The sequence below is a fragment of the Excalfactoria chinensis genome, chromosome 6, assembly GCF_039878825.1.
Source record: "Excalfactoria chinensis isolate bCotChi1 chromosome 6, bCotChi1.hap2, whole genome shotgun sequence".
Classification (NCBI taxonomy): domain Eukaryota; kingdom Metazoa; phylum Chordata; class Aves; order Galliformes; family Phasianidae; genus Excalfactoria; species Excalfactoria chinensis.
Window position 1 is genome coordinate 25,436,127 of NC_092830.1, and position 26,196 is coordinate 25,462,322.

At 55.6% G+C, this 26,196-nt stretch overlaps 2 protein-coding genes across 7 annotated transcripts in view; one reads left to right on the top strand and one right to left on the bottom strand.

Moving 5' to 3' along the window:
• The window catches only part of SLIT1 (slit guidance ligand 1), a 31,152-nt gene extending 22,471 nt beyond the window's left edge, over positions 1–8,681 (top strand). Inside the window, exons 19-38 of one of the 2 annotated variants that reach the window (XR_011904198.1) lie at positions 173–316; positions 398–564; positions 1,140–1,272; positions 1,956–2,024; positions 2,228–2,299; positions 2,489–2,560; positions 2,705–2,776; positions 3,159–3,322; positions 3,471–3,595; positions 3,741–3,838; positions 4,280–4,419; positions 4,503–4,596; positions 4,697–4,834; positions 5,054–5,291; positions 5,369–5,499; positions 5,600–5,754; positions 5,825–6,113; positions 6,591–6,802; positions 6,879–8,363; positions 8,493–8,681. Coding sequence is in view for 1 of the 2 variants with exons in the window: in XM_072340892.1 (XP_072196993.1) it covers positions 173–316; positions 398–564; positions 1,140–1,272; positions 1,956–2,024; positions 2,228–2,299; positions 2,489–2,560; positions 2,705–2,776; positions 3,159–3,322; positions 3,471–3,595; positions 3,741–3,838; positions 4,280–4,419; positions 4,503–4,596; positions 4,697–4,834; positions 5,054–5,291; positions 5,369–5,499; positions 5,600–5,754; positions 5,825–6,113; positions 6,591–6,802; positions 6,879–7,126 (2,761 nt within the window). In the remaining variant the exon portion in view is untranslated. Of the gene's footprint in view, positions 1–172; positions 317–397; positions 565–1,139; positions 1,273–1,955; positions 2,025–2,227; positions 2,300–2,488; positions 2,561–2,704; positions 2,777–3,158; positions 3,323–3,470; positions 3,596–3,740; positions 3,839–4,279; positions 4,420–4,502; positions 4,597–4,696; positions 4,835–5,053; positions 5,292–5,368; positions 5,500–5,599; positions 5,755–5,824; positions 6,114–6,590; positions 6,803–6,878 lie in introns of both variants that reach the window. The other variant, XM_072340892.1, reaches the window with a different exon arrangement.
• Positions 8,682–8,824: 143 nt separating this feature from the next.
• LCOR (ligand dependent nuclear receptor corepressor) overlaps positions 8,825–26,196 on the bottom strand; it is a 73,069-nt gene continuing 55,697 nt past the window's right edge. For all 5 annotated transcript variants that reach the window (XM_072340885.1, XM_072340884.1, XM_072340888.1 and 2 more), the window contains one exon: positions 8,825–17,114. In XM_072340885.1, the coding sequence (XP_072196986.1) occupies positions 12,680–17,114 (4,435 nt within the window). In that variant the 3' untranslated portion in view covers positions 8,825–12,679. The remainder of the gene's footprint in view (positions 17,115–26,196) is intronic.

Sequence of the window (26,196 nt, forward strand, 5' to 3'; positions counted from 1 at the left end):
CCCATGCCACCAGGCTGTTGGCACCAACATGGGTCCGCTTTGGGGCCATCCCCTGCTTGCATCCAGAGCTGGAGCTGTTGTCTGCTGGGTGCAGCTGCAGCCTTTGGGTGTGGGCTCCTGCCCCCCAGGATCTGCTGGGTCCCACGGTTATGAGGTGTCCTCTCCTCTGCAGGATGCTGAGGAACAACCGCATCAGCTGTATCCACAACGACAGCTTCACAGGGCTGCGCAACGTGCGCCTGCTCTCACTGTATGACAACCAGATCAGCACCATCGCACCGGGTGCCTTCGACACGCTGCAGTCCCTCTCCACACTGTACGTCTACTCCAGGGATGCTCACAGCCCCTTGCTGGGGGTTTCAGGCCCAGCTCTCAGGTGATGCCCTCCCATTTGCAGGAACCTGCTGGCCAACCCCTTCAACTGCAACTGCCAGCTGGCCTGGCTGGGGGACTGGCTGCGTAAGAGGAAGATCGTGACGGGGAACCCACGGTGCCAACATCCTGACTTCCTCCGGCAGATCCCGCTGCAGGACGTGGCCTTCCCTGACTTCAGGTGTGAGGAAGGTAACTCGCATCCTCCCATCCCAGCACCGTCCCTGTTCCCATCCTGTCCATCTCTCCCCGTGGTGAGCTGGGGTCACCCAGCCCATGGTGCCCACCTGTAAGGATGCCCCAGGTCCCTCTGTGGTACCCTAACCCTACCCCTAAATCTAATGCAATGCAATGTGATACAATGCAATGAAATTATATCAAATGCAATGCAATACAAAGCCATGCAATGGAATGCAATGCACCCCTAACTCTAACCCTAACCCTACCTGCAACCCTAATGCAATGCAAAACAATGCAAAGCAATGCAATGCAATAGACTACAATGCAAACCTAACCCTAACCTTGATCATAACCCCTAAAGCAATAGAATGGAATGCAATGCACCCACACTTCAGCAAGCTGCAAGACTGCATGCACGGCCAGGTGTCAGCTGAGACAGTGCTGCACCCCTGCTTTGGTGCCAAGGGGAGATATGAGTGTGGGTGATGCCCTATCACAGGTGCAAGGCACTGAACCCAGCATCAAGTAGTGCCTGCGGGACAATGAGCTGCAACCCAATGACATTGTGTCTCCTGTGCCCTGTGCAGGTCAGGAAGAAACGAGTTGCATTCCACGGCCCCAGTGCCCTCAGGAGTGCACCTGCCTTGACACTGTGGTGCGCTGCAGCAACAAGCACCTCAAGGCCCTGCCCAGGGGTATCCCCAAGAACGTCACCGAGCTGTGAGTATTTTGCCAAGGGTCTGCTCTCCTCCCCCTGTTGCTGCTTTGTGGGCAGGGGTCTGTGCCACAGGGTGCTTGGAGATGGGGTGCACCCCTGTCCTGGCTGGAGACATAGGGACCATCCCTGGGGGCAGCACCCCACCCCTGGGGTGCCCAAGGCAGGGTAGGATGGGGCCCTGATCTGGTAGGGGGGCAGAAAGGGCTTTAGGGTCCCTTCCAATACAACCATTCTGTGATTCCATGACTGTTCCCAAGGGGTGATATGCAGGGGCTGTTGTCACACCGCAGGGCTCCACAGTCCCCAGCAGTCTTCCACCAGTGCTGGCCCACGCTGTATACATCCATGCAAATGTATGCCACCCCATCACACCCCAGCGCCGTCTCACACACCCTCCTCTCACCACATCCTCAGCTCCATCTCACACACGCCTTGCAAATACTCACGGCCACCCACGCTCACAGCACGGCGCGTCTGGCTGTGCACACACGCAGGCGACTGGGGAGCGGTTCTGTGTGTGGGCCAATGTGTAGCTCCCTGTCAGCCAGGGGGTCCCTGAGAGCCCAGTGGGTGCAGGGAGGTGATGCTGGAAGTGCTCTTACAGCACAAAGTCTATTGGGCCTCGGTGTACAAAGGGGATATCCTGCTGCTCGGTAACCCTGAGGTGCTTTCCTTCTCCTTCCAGGTACCTGGATGGAAACCAGTTCACCCAGGTGCCAGGACAGCTCTCCACCTTTAAGTACCTGCAGCTGGTGTAAGTGGCTGAGAGCGGAGCTCACCACTGGGACCCGGGGGTGGCAGTGTGGGCTGTCCCCATGGTGTGCCCTCCCCAGGAGGGACCCCTGCAGACCCCTTTGTGTGGGATCATGGCTGTCTGGCAGTGTGTTCCTGTGCCCCACTGGGTGTGCAGTGAGAAGGGACAGGAGTGGCTGCAGCACCTTGGTCTTTGTTTTGCAGTGATCTGAGCAACAACAAGATCAGCTCACTGAGCAACTCCTCCTTCACCAACATGAGCCAGCTTACCACCCTGTAAGTGTGGGCACCAGGCTGCAGGTTGCTCTGTCTGAGGGAGGGTGTTCCTAGGGCTCCCCAAAGACCAGGGAACCTTCCACCTCAGTGAAGCTGTACCCTGAGCTGATGTGGGGGGTAGGACCTGGGGGGAGGGGGCAGTGTGCAGCTTGTGGTGGCCTCTCTGTGTTGCCTCCTTCCCTTGCACAGGATCCTCAGCTACAACTCCCTGCAGTGCATCCCTCCACTGGCCTTCGAGGGCCTCCGCTCCTTGCGGCTGCTGTGAGTATTGCTGTGTCCCCTGTACACTATGGGCAGCAGTGACACTCTGGTGGGCTCCAGCCCCACTGGCTGGCTGGGCACAGCCCAGGGCTGTCCTTGTTGTCCTGGAGCCACTGGGATCATGGGGCTGTCTATCCTCTACAGGTCTCTCCATGGCAATGACATCTCCACCCTCCCCGAGGGCATCTTTGCGGATGTCACCTCACTATCCCACCTGTGAGTCCGGGGCTGGGGACCTCAAGACCCCATGGGTTTCTTTAGGCTGCCTCCCCTGCTCCTGGCACCTGCTTCCCACATCCCCACCACCCCTGCCTTTTGCTGTGAGCTGTAGGATTAGCACTCCTCCATCTGTCAGCAGTGAGAGCCCTGCAGAGCCCAGCGCTGCCAGCTGGTGCCTCTGCTGCCTCCTCAAGCTTCTCCTAAAGGAGATGGAGTGTGGTGTGCACCCATCCTGACCTCAGTGCCCACCCACAGCCCTGCACTCCCTGCTCCCCTCTGCCACCATCGCAGTGGGATGGGGCTTGGGATGCTTTAGGATCAGGACAAAGGCAGAAAGGAGGGTACCACAGTGCTCAGTGCCCCTACTTTTGCTCTGCAGAGCCATCGGGGCCAACCCACTGTACTGCAGCTGCAACCTGCGCTGGCTGTCCAGCTGGGTGAAGACAGGCTACAAGGAGCCGGGCATTGCCCGCTGTGCCGGGCCCCCTGACATGGAGGGCAAGCTGCTGCTCACCACCCCCGCCAAGAAGTTTGAGTGCCAAGGTGAGTGCTGTGCATCTGTCCATCTGTCCGTCTGTGCCTCCTGCTCCACGCACAGCAGAGTGATGCTCCACACAGACCCGTTGCTCCCTGCTGCCCCCCATTGCTTATGGCCACACCCCCCCTTCCTTCCTTCTACCCTTCCCCACAGGACCCCCAGCCCTGAGTGTCCAGGCCAAGTGCAACCCCTGCCTCTCCAGCCCCTGCCGCAACCAGGGCACCTGCCACAATGACCCGCTCAGCTCCTACCGCTGCACCTGCCCCATCGGCTACAAGGTAGTGGCACTGGGTCTCCCAGCACAGAGTGCACAGTGCAGAGGCATGGTGCAGGGCTCTGCCTGCCCACAGCACCTGCGGGGGGGATGGAGAATAGGGCATGGTACCCCTTGCTGCCATGTCTCCTGTCTCCTTCTGTCCCCAGGGCAGGGACTGCGAGGTGGCGTTGGATGGCTGCTCCCCGAATCCCTGTGCCAATGGGGGCACCTGCCAGCCCCAGGATGGGGACAGGGATGGTTTCAGGTCAGCAGTTTGTGGGGGCCCATGGAATTTGGGCATTGGGATGGCAGCATCCTATGGGGATTTGGGGTCTTCTTTCCCTGGGACATCCTCCCATGCCCTCACTGGTGGCACTGGGAGACAGTACAGGATGCAGCCTTGCCCCCATGCAACCCCAGCTACCCTGAATGCTTCAGGCATTTCTGAGAAGCGGGGTGCAATTAGTAGCTGGAAATAACAGTGGGGCTGTGGGTGGAGGAGGGCTGTGCATCCTTCTGCACTAAATGGCCTCTCTCAGCCCGTTGTCTTGGCAACTCAGCGTCCTCAGCATCCTCCACTAGTGCTGGGCTCTCGGGTTGGGGCACACAGGGCCATGATCCTTCTGTTGGGAACAGGCTCTACCATGGCCCTCTGCCTGTGTTTTGGGAAGATCACTCCAATATGGTGTTTCCTACCCTGGAGCAGGTGCCTGTGCGCAGCAGGCTTTGAGGGCCCGAGCTGTCGCACCGCCGGTGACCCCTGCAAGGAGCACAGCTGTGAGAATGGGGGCTCCTGTGTGCCTGGTGCCACCAACTACACCTGCCTGTGCCCTGCTCACTACACAGGTACATGGAGTAAGGGTGCTGCCATCCCGTTGCAGGATGTGCCCTTATAGGTACCACCTGGCACCCCCTCTTCTGCCCCACAGGGGATTTCTGTGAGCAGCCACCAGATTTCTGCTCAGCTGAACTCAGCCCGTGCCAGCACGGATCCACATGTGTCCCCACCAGCCAGGGGCCCAGGTGAGACCCGGGACCTGGGATTTACTTTCAGGGGTCTGCAGGCACTGGGAGACACTGGGGGAGGCACAGTGGGGTCTGTAACCCCTCCATGCTGCTCCAGGTGTGAGTGCGCACCGGGCTACGTGGGGACCAACTGCAGCAAGGACTTTGACGACTGCCAGGACCACCGATGCCAGAACAACGCTCGCTGCGTGGATGAGGTGAATGGCTACTCCTGCCTCTGCGCCGAGGGCTACAGGTACTGCTGGGGGGGCTAACGGGTCGGTCAGGTGTCATCCTGCACTACATCCTGGCCACCACATCCCACAGTGTGTACCCCAGGAGGGTCCCACCGGGTTCAGCATCCATGCTTCCCTCTGGTCCTGCTGCTGGTGGGGACCCCAAAGTGGGTGGGTGCTGTGGGCGGTGGGGAGGGGGCTGCCCCAGCCCCATGCCCAGCACGCCCTCGGCCCCGCAGTGGACAGCTGTGCGAGATGCCGCCCCGTGCCGCCGGGCAGCCCGGGCTCTGCGAGCGCGCCGAGTGCCAGAATGGGGCGGCTTGTGTGGAGCGGGGCTCCCGTGCCCTCTGCCAGTGCCTGCCTGGCTTTGGTGGCCCCAAGTGTGAGAAGCTGCTGAGCGTCAACTTCGTGGACCGCGACACGTACCTGCAGTTCACTGACCTACAGGACTGGCCCCGGGCCAACATCACCCTGCAGGTGAGGGCGCAGGGCAACGTGGGGTGACGGGGGGTGGGTGGCCACCAGGTGTGGAGTCCTACCTCTCCCACCCCCAGGTCTCCACGGCTGAGGACAACGGCATCCTGCTGTACAACGGTGACAGCGATCACATGGCTGTGGAGCTGTACCAGGGCCACGTCAGGGTCAGTTATGACCCTGGCACTCACCCCAGCTCAGCCATATACAGGTACCATGAGCCCCCACGCCCTGTGCCCTGACCCCATTGCATTGGCATCGTGATGCAATGGGGAGTGGAGCTCACCTGGTGACACAGCCCTCCCCACTAGTGCTGAGACCATCAATGATGGGCAGTTCCACACCGTGGAGCTGGTGACTTTTGACCAGATGGTGAACCTCTCCATCGATGGCGGCAGCCCTATGACCATGGACAACTCGGGCAAGCACTACACGCTGAACAGCGAGGCCCCGCTCTATGTCGGGGGTATGGGGCAGGTGGGCCACTGGGGCCAAGTGGTTGGCTGGGCATGTACTGACAGCCCTGCTCTCCCCAGGGATGCCCGTGGACGTCAACTCAGCTGCCTTCCGCCTCTGGCAGCTTCTCAATGGCACCAGCTTCCACGGGTGCATCCGCAACCTCTACATCAACAACGAGCTGCAAGACTTCACCAAGACACGGATGACGCCCGGCGTGGTGCCAGGCTGCGAGCCCTGCCGCAAGCTGTACTGCCTGCATGGCATCTGCCAGCCCACCGGTGCCCAGGGACCCGTCTGCCATTGCGAGCCTGGCTGGGACGGGCCCCACTGTGACCAACCCCGTGGCGGCCCCTGTCAGGGGCACAAGTGAGTGCCCCTTTCCTGCCTGCTGCCCCACTGCAAGGGCTGAGCCCTGTTGCAGTGGCTCTGTCCTGTCTGGTGCCCCATAGCAGCTCACCTGCCCCATTCACAGCTGTCCACGACTTTGTGGCACAGAGGGTTGTGATTATTGGATATGCTAATGGTTGGACTTTGAGTTCTTTTGCAGCCTTAATGGTTCAATGAATCTGTGGCTCATTTCTATGCTGTGCCGTACTGCTGCCACACTGTGCCAGAGCCACAACACTGCTGTGGCTGCAGTGACTGTGCCTGACCCATGCTGTGCTTTGCCTACCCATGTCGTGGTGTGCTGTGCCATACCTGTGTCATGCCCTACCTATGACACGTCTTAGCCACGCTGTGCCTGATCCACACTGCATCATGCTATACCGCCTAGTGCTGGTACACCACGATGCAGGCACTGCTGCATCATGTCAGACACCTGATGGCTGTGTCTGCCCACAGGTGCGTGCACGGGCTCTGCCTGCCCCTCGACGCCCTCTCCTACAGCTGCCAGTGCCACCAGGGCTACCAGGGTGCCCTTTGCAACCAGCCCAGCGCACCGCCCGACCCCTGCCGCCTCCTGCCCTGCCACCACGGCCGCTGCCGCCTCACCCCTAGTGGCCAGCCCGTATGTGAGTGCCACAGCGGCTACAGCGGGACCCTCTGCGACCAAGGTAGGCGGCAGGGCGGTGGGTTCAGGGCAGCAGCGTCGGAAGGACCGCACTGTAATCCTAGCTCCTATCCCCACAGAGCCCGAGTGCCACGGGGAGCCGGTGCGGGAATACCACCAGGTGCAGCGGGGCTACGCCATCTGCCAGACCACGCGGCCGGTGCCCTACGTGCAGTGCCGGGGCACGTGCGGCGGTGACACCGACACCGGCTGCTGCATCGGGCTGCGGCCACGGCGCAGGAAATACGCCTTCGAGTGCAGCAACGGCGCGACCTTCGTGGAGGAGGTGGAGAAGCCCAGCAAGTGCGGCTGCAGCCCGTGCCTCTGAGCGCCGGGGTGCGGGGGCTGCTGCGGACAGCGGGGGGGAGGGGAGGGGACAGTGAGGAGCCCCCGGCACCAGGAGCTCGCTCTGCCCTGCAGCAGGGGACGAGATGTTGCCAAAGCCCGGCGCAGTTCCCACCACTCGGAGGAGCCCACCGGGGCTGGAGGAGGATGGATGTGTTGCATCTAAAGGGTTGGAAAACAAAAAGGAAAAAACAAAAACAAACAAAAAAAAAAAAAAGGAAAAACAAAAACAAACAAAACAAGTGTGTAGATAGAGGATTTTTTAAAGAACTTGCAGCTACACAAGTGTGTCTTGTGTGGGAGCTGCTCTGCCCCTCCGCCGGCTCTCCCTTTCTGTCTCTGCCTTCTTCACCGCCAAGGGGAACATGTGTGCCCTCTCTGTGTGTCCCCTTGGTAACCCTGCATCCAGCTGGGACCTTCCTAACACCCTGTGCTGGACCTGGTACTGCAGTGCCTCGTGTGCCACAGCTGCCAGGAGGGCTGAGCTCCGTGCCAGCACCCCTGGTTCCCAGCACCCCTAAGCCCCCCATCCCAAATGTCCCTGGCCCTGCTGCAGCAGCCCTGCAGCCAGCGTACGGTGCCAGTTCATCAGCACTGGGGGACATGCTGGGTCAAACAGGATGGAACCAGGAGTGGCCTCACCATGCAGTGCCAGCTCTGCCCTGTGCGCAGGGACAGGGCCCCTCTCCCTGCTGGGCTGTGTGCATGGGGTGGCTGTGCTGGAGCCCCCCAGAGGATGTCCCTTAGATGCCTGCTGGAGCACAGGTTTGTGATGCTGTCAGCCCTGTGGATGCTGGAGCAGCTGAAGATGGAGATCCCGGAGGCGACACAATGTCCAGCAAGGTCCCAGCAGGTCCGAGCTGTCAGGTTGCAGCCCCACCACACAGCAGTGCCAATGGACATGCTGGCATGGCAGCGGGGGCTCCACGCCATGTGCCGACCATTGATGCCCCAGGACCGAGGGTGACGGGCTGACCTGGGGCAAATCACCCTGTCACCTGCAGGGCTGTGGCCACAGCTCTCCCCATCACATCACACCAGCGCTTCACCGTGTCCCGCTGGGTGCAGACGGCTGATGGGTCCCATCGCTGTCCCCACACGCCCAGGACATGCCACCACCGTGGGGACATCTCTGCCACCAGGACCCTGTGCTGCACGGCACGACAGCTCTCATTCAGCCCCCAGCCGGGGCTCGGTTGTGTTGTGTTTCTGTTCTTGCTGTAAGCTAACCGCTAAAGTATCTCTTTATACAGAATACTTACAGATTCTAATATATATTTGTATTTCATTTTGTTATAGTATTTTTCTATGTTCGGGGTCAACAAACGCTGTTTTCTTTTTGTTTACAGATGCTACTGGGCAGGAACGTGACGGTGGCTTTGTCTGGCCCGCACGGTGTGTGTGTGTGTCACTGTTGCAGCTGCCGGTTTGCGCTGGGCTGGGGAGGGCACCCTCCGCCGGCAGAGGCTGTGTTGTTTTAGGAGATGTTCGGTATTGTCTGTGTTGTCCTCCACGTGAACATGACATTGATTCATTCAGAGGCCCGGCGTCGTCTTTATGGGGACACGCAGAGGGGCACAGGGTGGGGACGGCGTGGGCAATGGGAGGACCCGATGCTGCCAGGGGGTGACATGGGCAGGTTGTGCCCTATGGCCACGGCCCACGTGTGCCATCCACGCCCCCGCCTTCCCCTCATTTATCACAGCAAAGCGGCTCTGATATCAAAGAAACATTTTAATAAGCTGCAATAAAATACGGACCTTTAGAAAGCTCATCATCGGGTGAATATCAACAACAGAGGGAGAAAAGAAAACAAGGCGGTGGGAGTCTATGAAGAGCTCAGATCTGAGTCAGGGAGCTTTACCTGGAACAAGGACACAGCTTCCTCGAGAGTCTAAACGACAGGAGCACAGAGTTCACAAAATGTCAACATTGAGAGAGTCGATACACAGCCAAAGTTCAAATGACCCAGCTCTTATAGCTATACATATCGATTTAAAGCAACTTAATATAACTTTATTTCATTTTTTTTCTTTTTTTTTTATATATACACGTTCAAAGGTTCGTCAGGTGAGGTATGTAAACATCATCTAATGGAAACCCCTCTCCACCTTTCTGACTGAGGATTCACAGCAGACGTTTCGCTTTCCCCCAGCACGGCGCCAGGTGAGCGGCCGTGCTCCCCGCACCCCATTCCGACAGTTCACATTGGTCAGGCTCCAACATACAGTACCGGACAGGAGGGCTGTTCGGATCAGTGTCTAAAGCTCATCCTAGAGAAAGGAACAGAGCAACAAAACTCCTTCCAGGGAAGCGGACACAAAGGAAGGGAAAACATTTGTTATCGGGGCGGAACTAAGATTCAAATGTTGAGCATCTTGGGAAGAGCAAAAAGAAACATATTGAGTTGGTTGGGTTGGTGTTTTTCTTTATTTTTTATTTATTTATTTTTTTCCTTTCTTTTTCCACACTACAGTTCCAAAGGTGAAGGTCTCTCATGAGCCCCTCTGTCTCACTGCCATCCCATGCTCTGAAATGAGGGACCCGTCACTGAGCAGCAGGGCTGATCCCGTTATGGGATGGGTGTGGCAAAACGGGGTTAAAAACAGCCAGAAAAAAGCCACACACACGTAGGAAAAAACACACACAAACAGGCAACCGACCTCAAACCCTCCAATAAACATGGCAAAAGGGCAAGCAAAGAGGCAATGACCTTACAGGGCCAACTTGGCTGCGGGCAGCTGCCCCTCTGCCCTGCTCTGCGGGCGCCTTGGGGTCAGAGCAGCCGCTTGGAACAGCCCTGGGGCGGCTCCTCCAGACCTGCACCCCACACCAGGCTGAGCCTCCATCACCCAAGCAGACATTATTACTAAAATCTTATTGCTGGCAGTGCCCCCACCCCGGAGACCCCCACCCCACCCTCCCAGCTCACCGCCTCTGACCGGGTCCAACATCATCAGAAATGAGATGAAGACTTAATGCTTGGACACCGATGGGACGGGACCCCGCAGCTGCCCCATCCCCCTGCGCCATAGGCAGCCACAGTGACCACCAGTCGGAGCAAGAACCTACAGAAAGCCCACGAAATAAATATAAAAAACCCGACTATTTACAATATTAAATCTGTGAGAATTGAGAAAGAGGAAAAAAAAAGTCTTTTCCTGCCCCAAAAGCTTAAAAAGTAGGTTAGCATCCTGCCTCCTAGCACAACACTATCTTACATGGCACCTACACATAATATATATTCACATTTCATTTTAAAATTAGGTACTCTTACAAACAGACTTAGAAAACATTGGCTAGCAAGGCGGCCTGGTGGGCCAGGTGACACTGCAATGGCCACCATGGTGCCCTCTGCAGCCGCCCCACAGCTGCCAATGTGCCCTGAATCAAACGCCAGCTGCCCGCGGCCCGGTGGAAGTGCTCTCAAACCAAGGGGGGTCTGGGAAGGAAGGGGGGTGGGGGGGAGAGGAACACACCGTGATTCCGCTAAGCCTAGGGGTGATCTTAATACAAACTCCTGAGAACATCTTAGAACAGATGGATTCATTTCACAACCACCAAGCAAAGGGATGGGCGGAACAGACGCTATGATACGTGGAGCAGGGAGCGGGGATGGAGGCAGACTCTGAGAGTGGGATGAGAAGCCAGCCATCAAGGAAAGCTGAAGGGGCAGCGGTGGCAGCAGCAGCTGGGAGACTGGGGGGCACTGGGGGCACAGCGCTGGGTCTGGAGAGAGGACAGTGGGGAGTAAGTGGGGAATGGAGAAACGCAACGCTGCCTGGGAGAGAGGGAGAAGAAAATAAAATGTGGGCTCTGATGAAGAAATGGTGGCGATGCCACCCTGCCATGTGGCCACCTCACATGCAGACCCCTTCATCTGTTAGGAAACTGAAACATCCCACTGTCCTGTCCCAAAACACAGCACTTGCAAGCACAAAGCTCATGGTAAAAGCACGTCTCATCGGCTGCAAGACCCAAGAGCTACAACTGGTGTCAGCGTGAGAACACGCACAGGAGATGAGGAGGGGATGGCACCTCCTGAGTGGCAGCACAGAGCTGGAGATGCCTTCCAGCAGGAAGCTGCCCTGTTTTTCAGGAGATGAGAGCACCCCCAGCCGACCTGCAATGCAGAGAACTCACATAGAGCACCACTGTGCCCACCCTGACCCGGGCAGGACCATGCCCAAGTGCTGGCTGCAGTCACTTGGCCACAGGTGGCAGCCGCACGCTACTCATCAAAGACAAAGCCCCTCCCAAAGACCAAAGCTGTCACTGTTAAATAAAACAGAAGAGCACTCTGCTGCCTTGCCAGGCATCCCATCACCTGGTCTGCTCTCAGCCTTCAGCCTAACTGACAACTCACATTCCTCCCGTGCCAAGGGATGCCCAGCATCCCATCCAACATGTGCTGAGGCTGCAGCACAGCTCTGAGGAGCAACATCTGGAGCTGCCATCCCAACACAGGGGAGCAAGGGACAGCCCCAAGAAGACAAAGAGAAATACAGAATACAGGGAGAAGGTCCTGCATTTCTACCCCAAACCAGGGGAAAGGGAAAGGCAGGTGCTGACAGAGAAACAAGGGAGAGAGGACCCGTGGAGAAGGTACAGAGCAGTGCTATGGCTGCCACCGGTGCCTTTCCTGAAATGCTTTTAAATCTTTCCTGATGGAATGTTTGACATCTTTAATACATGCAGTAAAAATTAAAGTCATAGATAACTCCATATTAATCTATACAAGGACTGACAGGCTAGATTTAATCACTTTGTCACTGCTCATAAGAGCTCACTTTTGCATTCAAAGGGGAGGGAAAGTTTTCAAACCAAAGCCTTGCTGCTTCCTGCACGGGACACTCACACTGGGATTCCTGCAAGCAGCAAGGTGCGTGTTTGTACAGAAGTGAATGCAAACTATAGGGAAAATCAGCTGCAGCTGTGCAAAGGGACAGGGGCAGAGCCGCATGTGTGGGTACCTGGAGAGCCACCGGCAGCTGCAGGAGAACCGACACGTGTCCCATCCACCTTCCTCTCCCTCACTGATGGCAAAGGGGTTTGGGTTTGCTTGAAATGCCACTCACAGACAGACAGAAGGACGCTGAAGGGAAGGGAAATGTTGGCGTGCACCGAAAGGCTGCCGAAAGCTACTTCATGTGCACGAAGGTGGTTTTCTTTCTGCTACAGTACAAGTGCTTGTGCCTCAAGTATAAAACGCAAGCCTCCAAATCACACAGACGAGCTTCTTAATTTTATTTTTAAAGTGATAAATAAGGCACTGTACTTTTAACTAAAACTGCCTGGTTCCGAGTTCAAAAGCCCCAGGACCATCCGAACTGCAGACACCTCCTTCGGAACAGCAGAGCCAGACAGGCTGACCTCTTCTCCGCCCCAGACACAGCTTCCGATGCCTAACATCACGGGCGTGATCCTGTAACTGCGGATTTTAAAGGCTTGCTACAGCTTATAAAAGCAGCTTTAGTTAATGCATGGTAAGGGTTACTACTATACAAGAGTTCTGTACATGGCTACCGCTGCGTTGCTACTTGGCATCCAGCCGCGAGCGCTTGCTGTGCGAGCAGTCACCCTTCGCCCGCAGCTTCCTCTTGCCCTGTGAACTGCTGCCTTCCTGCCCCTTCCTCATGGCCCTGGGGAGGGCCTTTCCCCCGCCCGCCTTCTTGTTGGCCATCTTTTGTGCCCGTGTCGAGGACTCACCCAGCGGTCTGTGCCGCGGGGATGGGCCCAGCTCCTCGTGTCCAGGCGGCGGTGCAGCACGGCGGCTGGTGTTTTCTTTGCCCTTCCGTATTGGCAGCCGCACCTTCTCCAGTTGCCTTTTTGGGGCTCTCTTTTCTTTCGAAGACATCTTCTTGGCCAGCTTGCTGCTTCTCTCCACCTGCTTGCGGGTGGCAGGAGCCTTGGTGACTGCCTCTGAATGCTTTATTTTTCCAGCCTTCTTGGCCAGCACTTTGTCCTTCCCCGAGGAGCCAGCCCGCTCCTGCGTGGCCTCACTCTCCTTCAGAGTCCTCTTCTTCCTGCTGAGCTGCTCAGCCCTGGGCGAGGGCTCCTCCTGGACTTTACTCTTCCCTTTCCGCCCTTTCCCCGCTCCGTCCGCTGCAGGTGATTTAGCAGGGAAGGCATCTGCCTTAATCTGCAGGGCCAGCTTGGGGGACATGAGGGGGTTGATGCACAGGCTCTTGCGGCTCGGTTTGCCCTCAGGGCCCGGCTGCTCGCCAGGCACGTCGCCGCGCCGGTCGGTGCGGGTGGCACGGTGCTGGGCCCTCAGCTTGCCCCTCAGCTGGGAGTACTTACGCAGGATGCGGGTGCTGGCCTGGGTGGGCAGGCTGGGGGTGGGCTGTGCACCCCGGTCCTGGCTCAGTTCCTCGGGGCCGACTTCAGGTGGAGGAGGCTGGCCGGCTGCATTGCCCTCTTCGGCCTCAGCTTTGTCGGCGTTCTCGCGGATCTTGGCCCACAGCTTTTGGTTCTTCAAGTTGTTGCGGGCTGGTGTGGTGGCGGCGAATTTCTTCAGGTGTTTTTTCAAGCGCTCGGCCTGCAGCGAGCTGGGGTAGAGGCCAGAGGAGGAGTACTTCTGCATGGGGACCTTGATAGGGGGGATCTCCCCCGGGAGACGTGTGTTGAGTTTCTTCACGATCACCAGCGAGCGGGTCTCGGTGGTCTCCAAGAACCACTGGCAAATGTCGGACAGCTTGTAGGCCTTCATGAACAGCATCTGGACAGGAGACAGCTTCTGAACCTCCAGCACCCCTCTGCTTTTCCGCGTCCTTTTCTTGCTTTTCCAGATCTCCTTCAGCTTGTCAGCTTTGTTCTTCACCTTGGGGGCTGGCTGCACCTCCTTCTCCAGCTGGATCCAGCCCTTCTGCACCTTCATGTACTGGGCGTTGAACTCGGCAATCAGCTCCTGGTTCTCCTCCTCAGAGCACCACTCCATGAACCTCGGCTTGCTGTCTTCTACATCCATATCCTCCAACGCCAGGGTGTCATCATTCCCTGAACTGCACTCATCCTTGGCTTTAGGGACAGCCTGCATAGACTCCTTCCCTGGCAAGCTCTTCTTTGCAGTGTCGGCAGGTGCGGGTGCATGTCTTAAGTTATAAAACTGCGGGGTGCCCTTCTTGTGCTTGGCAGCCTTCGCTGGGTGATGCTTGCTTCCTCCACCTCTGCTGGTAGGACACGGAGATTGGCTTCCCACTGGCTCATAGTGCTCCAGCTTCCCCATGTCTATGGCACTGTCAGAGCTCTCCTCTTTTGCACGAGCATCGCCCATCTTCACCTCTGCTTGCACACTGCCTGCAGGCACGCTGCTTTCTGCTGGGAGGAGGATGATCTTCTCAGCATCAGCCTGCACATAGATGTTCAGCATTTCACCTGGTTGACTTTGGCCACCTGTAGCAGTGGGGTCGTCTTTATGGGAATTTTCTCCCTCGGATGCAGTTTCTTTTGCTAAAATGCTTTTATAGGTCTGCCTGGTGGTGACACCACTCTCTGCAGCAGTGCTTTCTGGAGGCTGCCCGGTGCTCAGCCCCTCGTTGTGCTGGAGCAGCTCACTATGGAAGCAGTCATTTGGGAAGTGTGCAGGTGTTGTCCCATCCAGGTTCCCTTCTCTCTTGAACCGTTTAGCACCAGGACTCTTGGAGGCTTTGATCTGAAGGCCAGGAAGGTGCACGGGGCTGGAAGAACCAGCGTCCTCAGTGCTGCCCTCAGCGGGCGGTTGAGAATGCTGGCTTCGGAGACGCCGGTCAGATGCCACGAGTGTTCTCCTTCCTTTCTTTCGCTTCTTGTCTAGGCTGTCTTTGGAAGAGATGGAGTCTTTCTCTGCTGTTTCTAAGCCATCAGGTTCAGGCAGTGTTTCCTCTTCAGCAGGCTCCTTTTCACCTGCCAGGCTGTTGTTCTTCTCTGCCTCCCTTTCCAAGTCCACAGGGAGAGCTACGCTGACTGGTGCAGCCTCCTCTTGCTCAAGGGAGGTGTCACCTGGCACAACTGACAGTTCAGCATCTGGTATAGTATCAGTGCTTTTGTTCACCTCCACACTCTGCAACGTGGCAGGGGGCTGTGGTGGACAATCGCTGCCCTCATTGGCAGGAAGCTGCTCAGGAGCCTGCAATTCTGGAGAGTGTGGAGAGGGCTCTGCAGGATGCACACCACATGGCTCTGTGCTGCTGACACCTGGGAGCTCTGCACAGTCCCTGGTGTCAGCCTCAGGTGCCGAATCCAAAGCAGGGCAGAGCTGCATGGGGGACTCCAGCTCTGGGCTGGCGGGGAGGGCTGGAGCAGTTTGCACACCCACATCTAGGGAACCTTCCTCCCCGATGGCTGCTTCGGTGGCAGGAAGGGCAGCACAGCCAGCAGCTGGTGCAGCATCAGTGTCCTTGGAGCTGCCGTCCCCAGAGGGAGCTGCACCAAGCTCCGGGGAAGCTGAGCCCCCAGCCCCTTGGCTACAGGGGGAGCCTGGGGGGGGTGGCGAGCCAGCCACGCTGTCCTCCATCTGAGGGCTGGGCGGTGCTGAGAGTGAGAACAGGGGCACAGCCACAGAGGCCTCCCGTGACCGCAGCACCCGCATGTCCCGCAGCTCCCGCTGCACGGAGCCCAGCTCACCCCTGCCCCTCATCTCTCTGCCGGCTGGCATGCCTTTGGCCAGCAGCCGGAGCGAAACCCTTTTCTCCCCATCCCGCCCTGCCCCTGTGGAGCTGCCCCCTGAGAGCACCAGAGTTGGCTTCGTGCTTACAAGTGCCTGCATCCGCTGTGCCACACCGCTGCCCCGCTCCTCTGCCCGCGAGCTTTTCACCAGCGTGCGGACGGTGGGCAGCTCACAGCACTCCCCATTGAAGAAATACCCCCGTGTACTCTTCCGTGCCGTCCTGCGGGATGACACAGCACGCTGGCTCTCAAAGTGGCACTCGGTGATGGGCTGGCTGATGTAGACCACGTCGCACTGGTTGTCGTAGTCATTAATCCGCAGCCCTGAGGCCTTTTTGCTCTTGCGGGAGGACCGAAGGGAGGCTGCCTTGGCACGAGGGTGCCCAGCGGGGGCACGGTGGGAGGTTGGTGCGGTGCCAGTAGGCAGCCAGACCTCTTTGGATTTGTCAAGCGGGACCTTGTCAGATGGGTGCAGATGGCAGCCCACCTTGCCCTTGGCTGCGGCGTGCAGGTGGTTGTCTGGCTTTGGTCTCGTGTCTTGTTCTTTCACATCGAGGTCCTGGTGCAAAGAGCCACACTGTAACGCGTTCTCTTTGTCTGCGCGGTGAGGAGAGCTGACAGCAAAGCCAGGGTCCCAGGGCTCCTCTGGCAGAGCCCTGAAAGAGCTCTTCTGGGAGCCCAAACAGCTGTCCAGGCTGTCCTCACTGCCATTCACATTGGCTACTTTGACAGAGATGTAGCCTTCCACTAGCGCCTTACCTGCTCCCTGCTCTTTGCTGTCCTCACACTTTCTGACGCCAGCATCTTGCTCGTGGCCAGCAGCTTGCCCCTCCAGGCTTTTTGTGGCATGGTGGAAATTCAACGAGGAAGAGTTCAACGTGCTGAGGTATCCTTGGGTGGGGCTGTCCTTTGGGCTGGCAGAGCGCAGCCATGTGCTGGGGGGGTCGGGGAAGTCTCTCCTCAAAGCAGGGCTGGAGCTCTCTGCCCTGTCCATGGGCTTCAGCTCTGCAGGCTGCTCCGTGCTGTCGCTGCCCGGCTGTCCTGGCTCCAAGGAAGAAAGGGGCGTTGGGTCAGTACATGCAGCACCCTTATCCTGGTTTCCAGTGCTTTGCTGGCTACAACCAGAGCCACAAGTGGAGGCCTCCATGCTTTCGGATTCAGACGACTGCTGGCCTTCACAGTCCGGTTGTACTTCAGTGTATATGTCGTTTAGCACACGGATGAACTGCTTCTGGTGGTGCGTACACAGTCTGACCATAAACTTTTCCAGTGGAGACTTGGGCTGATTGTTAGAGTCTATTGCTACTGCCTCTGCTGCATCCTCACTAGAGAGACAAAGAGAGAAACAGTCACTAACACGTCTCGGGAACAGAAGTTTATGCTGCAAAACTTGAACAACCCTTTTTCTCCCACTCAGACCCATCATTTACTGGATGCCCAGGTGAGATTGAGCACCCTGGTGCCATGAGGCCGGCAGCCCCCAGCACAGGATATGAACTGCATTTTGTCTTGTCACACACTGCTGGAGCACCATAACTGCACTTTTCCCCTAGGCAGCACTGCTGTGTAAGCAGCACGTTCACAGCACACCCAAACTTACTGCTGAGAACCAGGTATGTGATACATACAGGCTCAACACTTCTGGGACACACCAGCACGAGTGCACGCATCTACACGCACACATTTTGGAGGGCTCCCAGCACACAGGACCTGCCTGTGGCCACGCACCCTTCCGTGCTGCTCTGCCCTGCTGTTTGTTCTGTGCTTTGGTTTACTGCCATTTGGTAAATTTGCTCTGCCCACCTGCAGTGCTCACCCAGGAAGTTGGGCACCATTGTCTGCAGGATCACTGCCATGAGCCACCTCTTCAACTAGGCGATTATCATTTCTCTGCTCAGCAGAAGCAATTAATTAGAATGAATCGATGGGGAGGCTAAGGGATAATTACGCAGTGTTTGCATGAACTTGTCAGGAGCACGGTGCCAAAACCATGCCTGCTCCCAGCAGCAACACACACAGATCCCACCCCGTCCCCATCACTCCCACAGTGGGGGCTCAGCTCTGGCCCCATATGAGACCACACCAGCACAGCTGCAGGGCTGCAGAACAACTACTGTGCCTGGCACCTTGCAGTCCCCCAGGAGGGTAGGCTGCTCCCTGCTCCCCTCCTGGCATGACTCACTGCTCCTGCACAGAGAAGTGCCACAAGTCACTGCTGCCAGCTGCCGGGTGGCACTTAGAGGAAGCTTTTGGGAAGGTGCTGGCTCTTAGACTCTGCTCCCAAACTCAGCGTGTAGAATCATCCCATGGTCTCTGAGTTCAGCCACGTGGCCTCCTCTTTGCCCAGAAATGCTGCTCCAAGCATCCGCTCACCAGCTCAGCGCATCCCAGTGTGCCTGAATTCCAAGCTGGGTTTCTTAGGCAATGTTTTTCCAACACCTCCCAGGATGGCAGAGCAGGTAACACTTGGCAGATTTGCCCCAGTACTCCAGAACACGCTGTGTGGCCACCACCAAGCCCGCTGCCTTCAGCCGAATGCCCTCCAGCAGCCCCAGCCGGTTCCACCCAGGGTGAACAGAAATGAAAGCGCTCAGGTACAGCCTGGCCCTCCTCCAGAGCCCTGCATGGAAGGGTTGTCCCAGAGAGGATTCCTGCACCACTCAGCTCCTCCCCTTGCCCTGCGGGTAACAACGGGGTGACATCTTTCATCTACCACCAGGAAGAAGAGGAGGGCCCCACACAGCCCCCTTCCATTGGGGTCGAGTTCTCCCCTTACCTGCCCGGAAGCCCAGCTCAGTGCAGTGGCAGCCATCTTCCTGCACTTATCACCGCAGCCTGTCCGCTCCCCTCCCCACCCCCACCCCCCCGCCACCTCACTGGGATGCCACGGGACAGGGAAGTGAAGGCCAAGCAGCACGCTTTGTCCTTAACCTCGTGGTGCCAAGGGAGAGCCTGCAGCAGTGGGTGGTGAGAGGGGAAGGCAGGCAGAGGGGCCAAAATCCTTCCCTAGGGAGGGAGCTACGGGTTGTCAGCAACGTCCTTGCTCTGGGAGCACCCTCACTGGCCCTGCAGCAAGCTGGGGCATGGCTCATGGCTTTGCCCAGGCACAGGGGCCCCAAGGAGCTGGGAATGTGCCACGTCCTGCCCAGCACCGTTGGCACCCAGGGTCTCAGGTGCATCTCCCTGTGCTCTCACCTCTTTTCCTCTGACATCTGGCTGACACCACGGCTCTCACTGCTGCTCTACGCCCTACTGTGCTCCAAAGAGTTCATCCTAGATATACACAGCTTGCTAAGCTGTAAATCTAACAAACAGATATAGATAATTTTCCTGGTTGATAAAGGAGGTAACTTTACTGAGACTCAATGTCCTTTGTCCTCAGAAGACCCGTCTTGCCCTCTATGCCACTATTCACCTGTGTCTACAGTCACATAACTGCAGGGTTCTCTGCTTCCACATCACCAAGACCCAAAGCTGGATCGCAATTCCTCATCCTGAACCCACCCGCCCCCTCCTCAGCCTACCGCAAGGAGGACACCTCCTCATTCTGAGAATCAGAGGGCTGAGCACAGCCCTGCAGTGCCTGCCAGGGGGACACATCGAACACCAAAGGTCCCCTCTGTCCGAGTGACGGAGGTGCAGCAGGATGGAAGAACCGCAGAGGATGAGAACTGGGGATGTGTCTTTGGGAAGCAGCACAGGTAGGACTCGGGAGACACACAAGGAGCCCTCTGCAGCCTTCCCCCAGCACAGCTCTCCCTGAGCTGGGCTGCCTATAAGGAACATGCCATCCTGCCCAACACCTGCAGAAGCCTCCAGCCCAGCCACACAACCAGCTTGCTGGCAGCTCCTGCGGCAGCCACCCTTTGTGCCTCCAGCCCAGTCATTCACCCACGCAGAGACCCCAGCCTGGCTGCCACCTCCCCCAGCCAGCAGAAGGCACCCCGCTGTCCCACCAGCACCCTGCCTCCCGAGCCCCCGCTGCCCTCCCAGCTCTCCTCTCTCTCTCCTCCTCTCTGCCTGTCACAGAAGGTGTCAGAGGAATCAAGGGGCAGTAGCTGTCAGCGAGGCACACAGAGCTGTTGCCACGCAACCGCCGCGGTGTAGCAATTAACGCTGGGGAAAACGTGCTGTGCTCTGAAGCTATTTGCATAGCTGCGTGCTGCAATACATTTGTTTGCTTTGTGGCACCGGCGGTTCGCGGGGCTGGGAGCCAGCCCTCCCCGACTGCTGCTGGGGGGGACCCAGGGCTGCCAGCAAAAAGCATATGGCCATCGTGGTGGGGCTGGAGGCTTGCGTGCTGGGGACACCCCCAGCACCGGTATGGGATTTACATGGCAGAAATGCCACGTGCTCTCTGGATTTCATCCTGCACTGCCTATGGTGAGCTGCCCACCCTTTGGAGTCAGCTCGTGGTGTGCTCTCTGTCCCCTTTAAAGCTCTGCGGGCACCCTGCCTGTGCCTCAGGAGCGTGTTTTTGAGGGTAGAAGTGGAAGAAGGAGAGGGAGAAAGGAACGAGCTGTTTCACACCAACCTACCTGCAACGCCGGTCCCCAAAAACCTGCCCACTGCCAAGAGCAACCTGCTGGTTTGCCCACCCCAAGTGCCTCACTACTGAACACGAACCCTTTTGGGCTTTCTATTTTTAGTGAACAGCAGCTGGATGGATTATAAGTTTACAGGTATGTTTTGTACCTCAGAGGCACAAGAAGCAGCGGCAGAACAAAAGTTCAAGGCTAAGTGCTTCTGTTCCTTTCAGACCACTCTAAGCACCAGGATTATAGTTCTGTAAAAGAAACAAAACACAGCTATAAACTTATAAAATCCAGATCTGTGTTTTTACGGGGACGAACTCTCCCCTCCCTCTTCTGCAGCGCCAGCCTCGCACCACCCCAAACCAGCAGGGACTGGAAACGTGGGACCTGATAATGACCGACGAGAAGCCGAAACCTCAGCAGCACTCCATGCCAGCACACTGAGCCACCGCTCTGCCCCACATCCGTCCCCTGCAGAGCCCCACAGGCAGGGATGCAGCCGTGGGGAGGGACGCAGCCATGGGCAGGGATGCTGCAGGCATTCTTCAGCTCGTCTCCCCAAGCCCCAATTAAAGGCTGACACCGGGTGTACTGGTTTACATGACGCTATTTCAATCCTCAGAAATCTGCCTGGCACCTCACACTCCCCACACAGATGAATGAGTCCCTTCACACCTCCGTGGGTGCTACAGGCATTCTCTCTCTTGCTGCACTGACAAAACGGGAAAGCAGCAAGGGAAAGGCTGAGGCTCCACGCAACAGCCAAGAGAAAAGCAGTTTTCTTCTCCAGACTAAAAGCTTGAGTTGCACAAAGCGCAGCCAAGGCCCCTGAATTTATGCCATCCTTGGTGATGCAGTGATGCACTGGGGGGTTTTACAGCTCGTACCCAGCTGAAAAGCAGGAAGCAGAAGTTATGGATGGGGCTGGCCTGGTTGGGCTTTGTCAGCTGCACACAGGTCCTACCGAACACCAACTGGTGGATAAACAACATCCATCCATGACAGCCTCAGCCATTTAACCCTTCAGAGTAGTGCCTCCATATTTTAAGGCATTTACACACAACAGCCTTCTCCCCACCTGTTGCCAAATAAAAACCAAACACGCCAAAACTGGTCTTACATTAAACAAAACACACAGCCTTGCACAGGTAGGTTGATCACGGTGCACTCCTGCCATTGCTTCCTCTCCCCATGTAACTGATCTGACTGTATAACAGCAGCTCAGCATCTCTGGTGGTACTCCCAATGCAATATTTAATGACTAATTAAAAACCTTGCCATTGAGCTATTGCTTTAAAACCAAGGGAAATTCATCACGTTGGAAACCCTATTCTACACACCGGGTTTCAAAGACTTCCCAGAATTGTCCTTGTTAATTTTTCTAATTATCGGGGACATCTGGGGGAGAAAAAAATGACAGTGAGTGTTTCTCCCTATGGTGGTACTTGCAGAATATACGTGTGTGTGTATATATATATATATATATATATATATATATATATATATATATGTATAATGTTCTTTGCCCCAGTGTGGCAAAAAAAAAGGATACAGCAGCTGGCTAGAGCCACCACCGTAGCTCAAAGCACTCAGCACAGCCAGAGCTTGAGATGAATCCATAGAGCAGAGGGTATCCTGGGTGCAATTAACAGATGTTGGGGGATATGGCCCCGTTTCAGGTAGCTTGGAGATTCAGGTAATTGGGCCTGGGATAATCAAGGCCGTGCTGTTAATAAAAACAGTGCTGCAGCTCCTAAGAGTGGGTCTCCCCATGGTGATAGTACACCGCATCATGCAAAAATGCCTGGTGACTCAGGAACCAGCGCTTTGCTACAGGTCTGTATGATCTGCAAAGTGTGCCCTGAGTAGCCAGCCCCACACCTGGCACACCGCTGAGGCTCCCTGCTTGGGAAATGGGTTAAGGCAGAAAACACAGATCTCAGCCCCAGGAACCCGGGGGATGGGCTGGTGCAAAGCTGATGGGCTTGGCATGTTCTCTTTGGAAAGTGGGTTAATTCAGCTGCCGCTCAGCTACCATTAAACGATGGAGGTTAATTTCATAGTCAGATAACAATTAAGAAACCAAAACACCTGGCAGGGAATGTCTCCATGCGTTCCAGCATGGAGAGGTTTCCTCCGTGCTGATGTGCCATCCCGGCTCCATCCTTCCCTTCTTCCCTTAAGCTCTGTGCATCCCTTACCTTATTCTCTTTTATTTTACTCCTTGCCATTACACAGTACTGTGCTTCCTTCCCCTATCCGCCATTCAAAAAGTCACCTTGGTACCCCATCCCACAGTCATTTTTTGCCATTATTTATGCCTCTGTGCACACCCTGATGGTAGAGGAAGATCAAACAAATGCAAACCTGGTCCAGCCACGGCCAGCATCCACCATAACAGGTCCCAGCTCCCTCCTGTATCCCATATTGTCCAGCTAGGTGGCAAACAGAGACATGGCAGTGCACCTTGCTAAGCACAGAACACTGTCACTGTTACAGATGTAACTGGCTGTCTTTAGGGTTATTTATCATACTTAGAACATCCTTGATTTTGGCAGCTTACCCTTTGTAATTGGATGCTGCAGTTAAAACATACTTTATCTCCGCAATTTTCCTCCCTGCAGCATAATGGCAGGTATTGTTTGTTTCTCTGTGCCCGGGATGAAAACCATCAAATGCTTGTTTGCCAGAAAGAGAAAAAATAAAAGGAAAAATCTACCTATCAACAATGGATCCTTACAAAGGAGCAGATATCTTGGAGAAACCCAAAGTGGTGCATCAACTCCACACACTGCAAGAGGCAGGGGAAGGCAGAACCCCACAGTGCCCTCACTGCTTGCCCCTCCATGACTTCTGCACCTAGCAATAAGCTCGTTAAAGGCACTGCAAGGCATGTTTCCTTTACATCTAGGGAGACGTCATTGTTGCTGTTCTTTGCCATGCATAGCAATCCAGTCTATGCTCAACCAGAAGTAAAGGCACTGGCAGAGGATGTCAATGGGTACAGGCTAAAATGAATGAGTGGCCAACAGGTATGGCTGCCTCACACGACTGTTAGTATGGGCCTAGCAGGGAAAGGCCAGCACAGATCCCAAAACAGGAGCAACAATCTACTGAGTTTGATGCACCAGCACAAGGTCACAGCTCCGTAAAGCCAACAGGGAGGTCACAGGGCTCTCAATGTGTCCAACAAGAGCAAACACCCAGATACAGAGCAAGCTGGCATAGCCTTCAGCACTCAAGCTCATGCCTGATGCTGAGAAATCAGACACAAGCTTGTATTTACATACAGAGTACACTTACTATGGAGGATTCTTACACAAAACCAGAGTCCTAAGGCATCTCTTTTTTAGAGCTACAGTTGAACAACTTGTTTTAAGCCAGTACTAACAACTCAGACACGGCCAGCTGCTTCTATGGGAATCTCTCAGAAACACCACCTTGAGCACAGCACAACATCAGAAAACCCAGAAAAGACTGCACCACCTTCACACAAAGGGAAAGGAAACACCAAACTGTGCCTGACTTGCCATGTGCTCTTAGCTATGAGACGTCTACATATATAGAAAGACTGAACGTTACACTAAGCAAGTCAGAAACCAGACTGAACTCCATGAGAGCCACAGCTGTCCCAGCCCTGCAGGGGCACAGCACAGAGCAGTGCTGCCCGTGGGAGCTCCTCCTTTGGTTTTTCCCCCCACACACTCTGAGCAACTTCTAACAATCAGCGTCAAAGCCTTCAGCTAAAGCTCATGGAGGAGAAAAGTGCAGCCAAAGGTTTGGCGTTAAGAAAAGGAATGACAAAAGACCCCTTTGAAAGTCAAGAACGTCATTCCAAAGCGAGCTCAGTGAGCCCGTGCACCATGAGCTGGGCAGGAGGGATCTGGGACAAGTGATGTTGGGACCTTGGTGCACCTCAGAGCAGCAGATCTAACAGGACAGCGTGCAGAACACCTGCAGATGTTACCTGTGGATTCTGATACTTCAAAGGCAACCTATGAAAGCAAGATGTGATGGCTGCGTGCTCCTCCTGGTACCAGCAGCGAGCTCTCAGACGTGGCTCTTGGGGAGGTGGGTGAGAAGGAATACAGGAACTAACCTGGTTGTCAAGTCAGTCCTATTTCTACTGAGTTCCCCATCGGACAAGTGAGGACATGATGGATTATGAAGCACAGAGGCTACATCGAGGGAACCAGAGCAGAGGAAAAATCAGCACTCCCACATGCAGCGTTATTTGGGATCCTTCCAGCACCGTAACATCTATTTCAGTCTCTGGAGAATAACTACATTAGGAAGATGATCTTCTATTTTAATCTCTTTGTTATCTTCATTGTCTCAACTTCATTCCCAGATTTGCTTCCACCACCACAAGCTCTGCCTTTGACATCACTTCTGGGTTACCACTGCACCTTCAGTTCGCACTTATCCCAGCACTGAGAGCACCAGGAGGATTCATCGTGCTGCCCCATCCCTAAGCAGGCCCAAGAAGCTCACGTCTAGCTACAAGGGAACTTGGCAGACTCTTTAAGCCGCCTCACAGTTCTAATTGTAGTTCTTCTTCCACTTTTGCACCACAGTGTGAATGCTTCTTTCTGGCTCGGAGCACAGCAGCCTTGGTTACGTGGAGCTGTATTACAGAATGCTTCAAGAGAAGAATTTGAGACTTTGTTCCTTTCAGCTGAAGAACTTCAACTTCAAAGTGCCAGACCGTCAGCAAGTCTTCCAGGAAAACACAAATAACAAAGCTTTGGTTTTTCCAGCCATCGCAGGATAAAAAGCATCGATGAAAAATGCTGTAGGAAAAGCTTGCAAGATGCAATGGATCCGGAGGAATGGCAGATGGGAACACGGTTTGTCACTTTCGGAGGCTATTTTCATAGATTTGACAGATGCATTCAGACATACAGAAAAAGATATGATAAACGCTAGTTTACGGCACGGGGCTTGCTAGCTATCTACACAAGGACTTACTATTCCTGAAGCAGCGTAAGGCTCTGAGCAAACCAAGTGTTCATTTAGGTGTTATTTGCCAAGCAAAGCTAAGCCATGGACGGTACAAAGCTACCTTAGCATTTTGCTTTCATTTACTTTTTTTTTTTTTAATAGCAGGGTTAGCATACAAGAAATACAGTTGTTTGCAATGTACCAGCTCTGTATGTTAAAATACAAAAACAAGGCACAGGAAACCGTGTTAGTAAATGCAAACCCTCTGCTGAAACCTACTTTCCAACAGCACAAGATGAGGCAGCAAGCTCTCAGGAGAAGCCTGGGCTGCACAGGCTGCAGCACTACACAGGCTCTCCTGAAGCCAGGAGGCTCCTGCATGTTACCCTGCAGACCACCGTCGGACCGAACACGAAGGTTAGCAGCAGAGCCTGAACCCATGTGGCTTCCATTACACAACACTTACTGTAACCTACTTTCTGGCATTCAGCATTGAAGTATCAATAATGCATGGCGTTAGAAGTAGTTCAACCCGATGCAAAGCGTGGCTGAGGTAAGGAAGCCGTGACTGCAGGCAGCAGTGCGGAGCGGCATCACTGCTCCACAGCCCTGCAACCCAGGCAGCACCGAGCTGTCCCTTTAGGAAGGCAATGCTCCAAGGGCATGCTGTGCTGCCATCCCTGCAGAACACCCTGTGCCTGGGAGAGCATGAGTGAGCCCAACGGAGCCACAGCACACAAGGATTCCCAGGCAGGCTCTGACTGCTGTGGTTTCCACCTTGACTCATCGCTAAGTGCTCAACGAACAAGGCTACTTCCTTTTTTTCCTCTCTCTCGTGAGAGACCGTTCATTCTTCACCAAATAAATTATTTACCCTGAAAGAAATTAAGGTGACCAGTCGGGAAAAGCAGATTAGAGTACAGGAGCT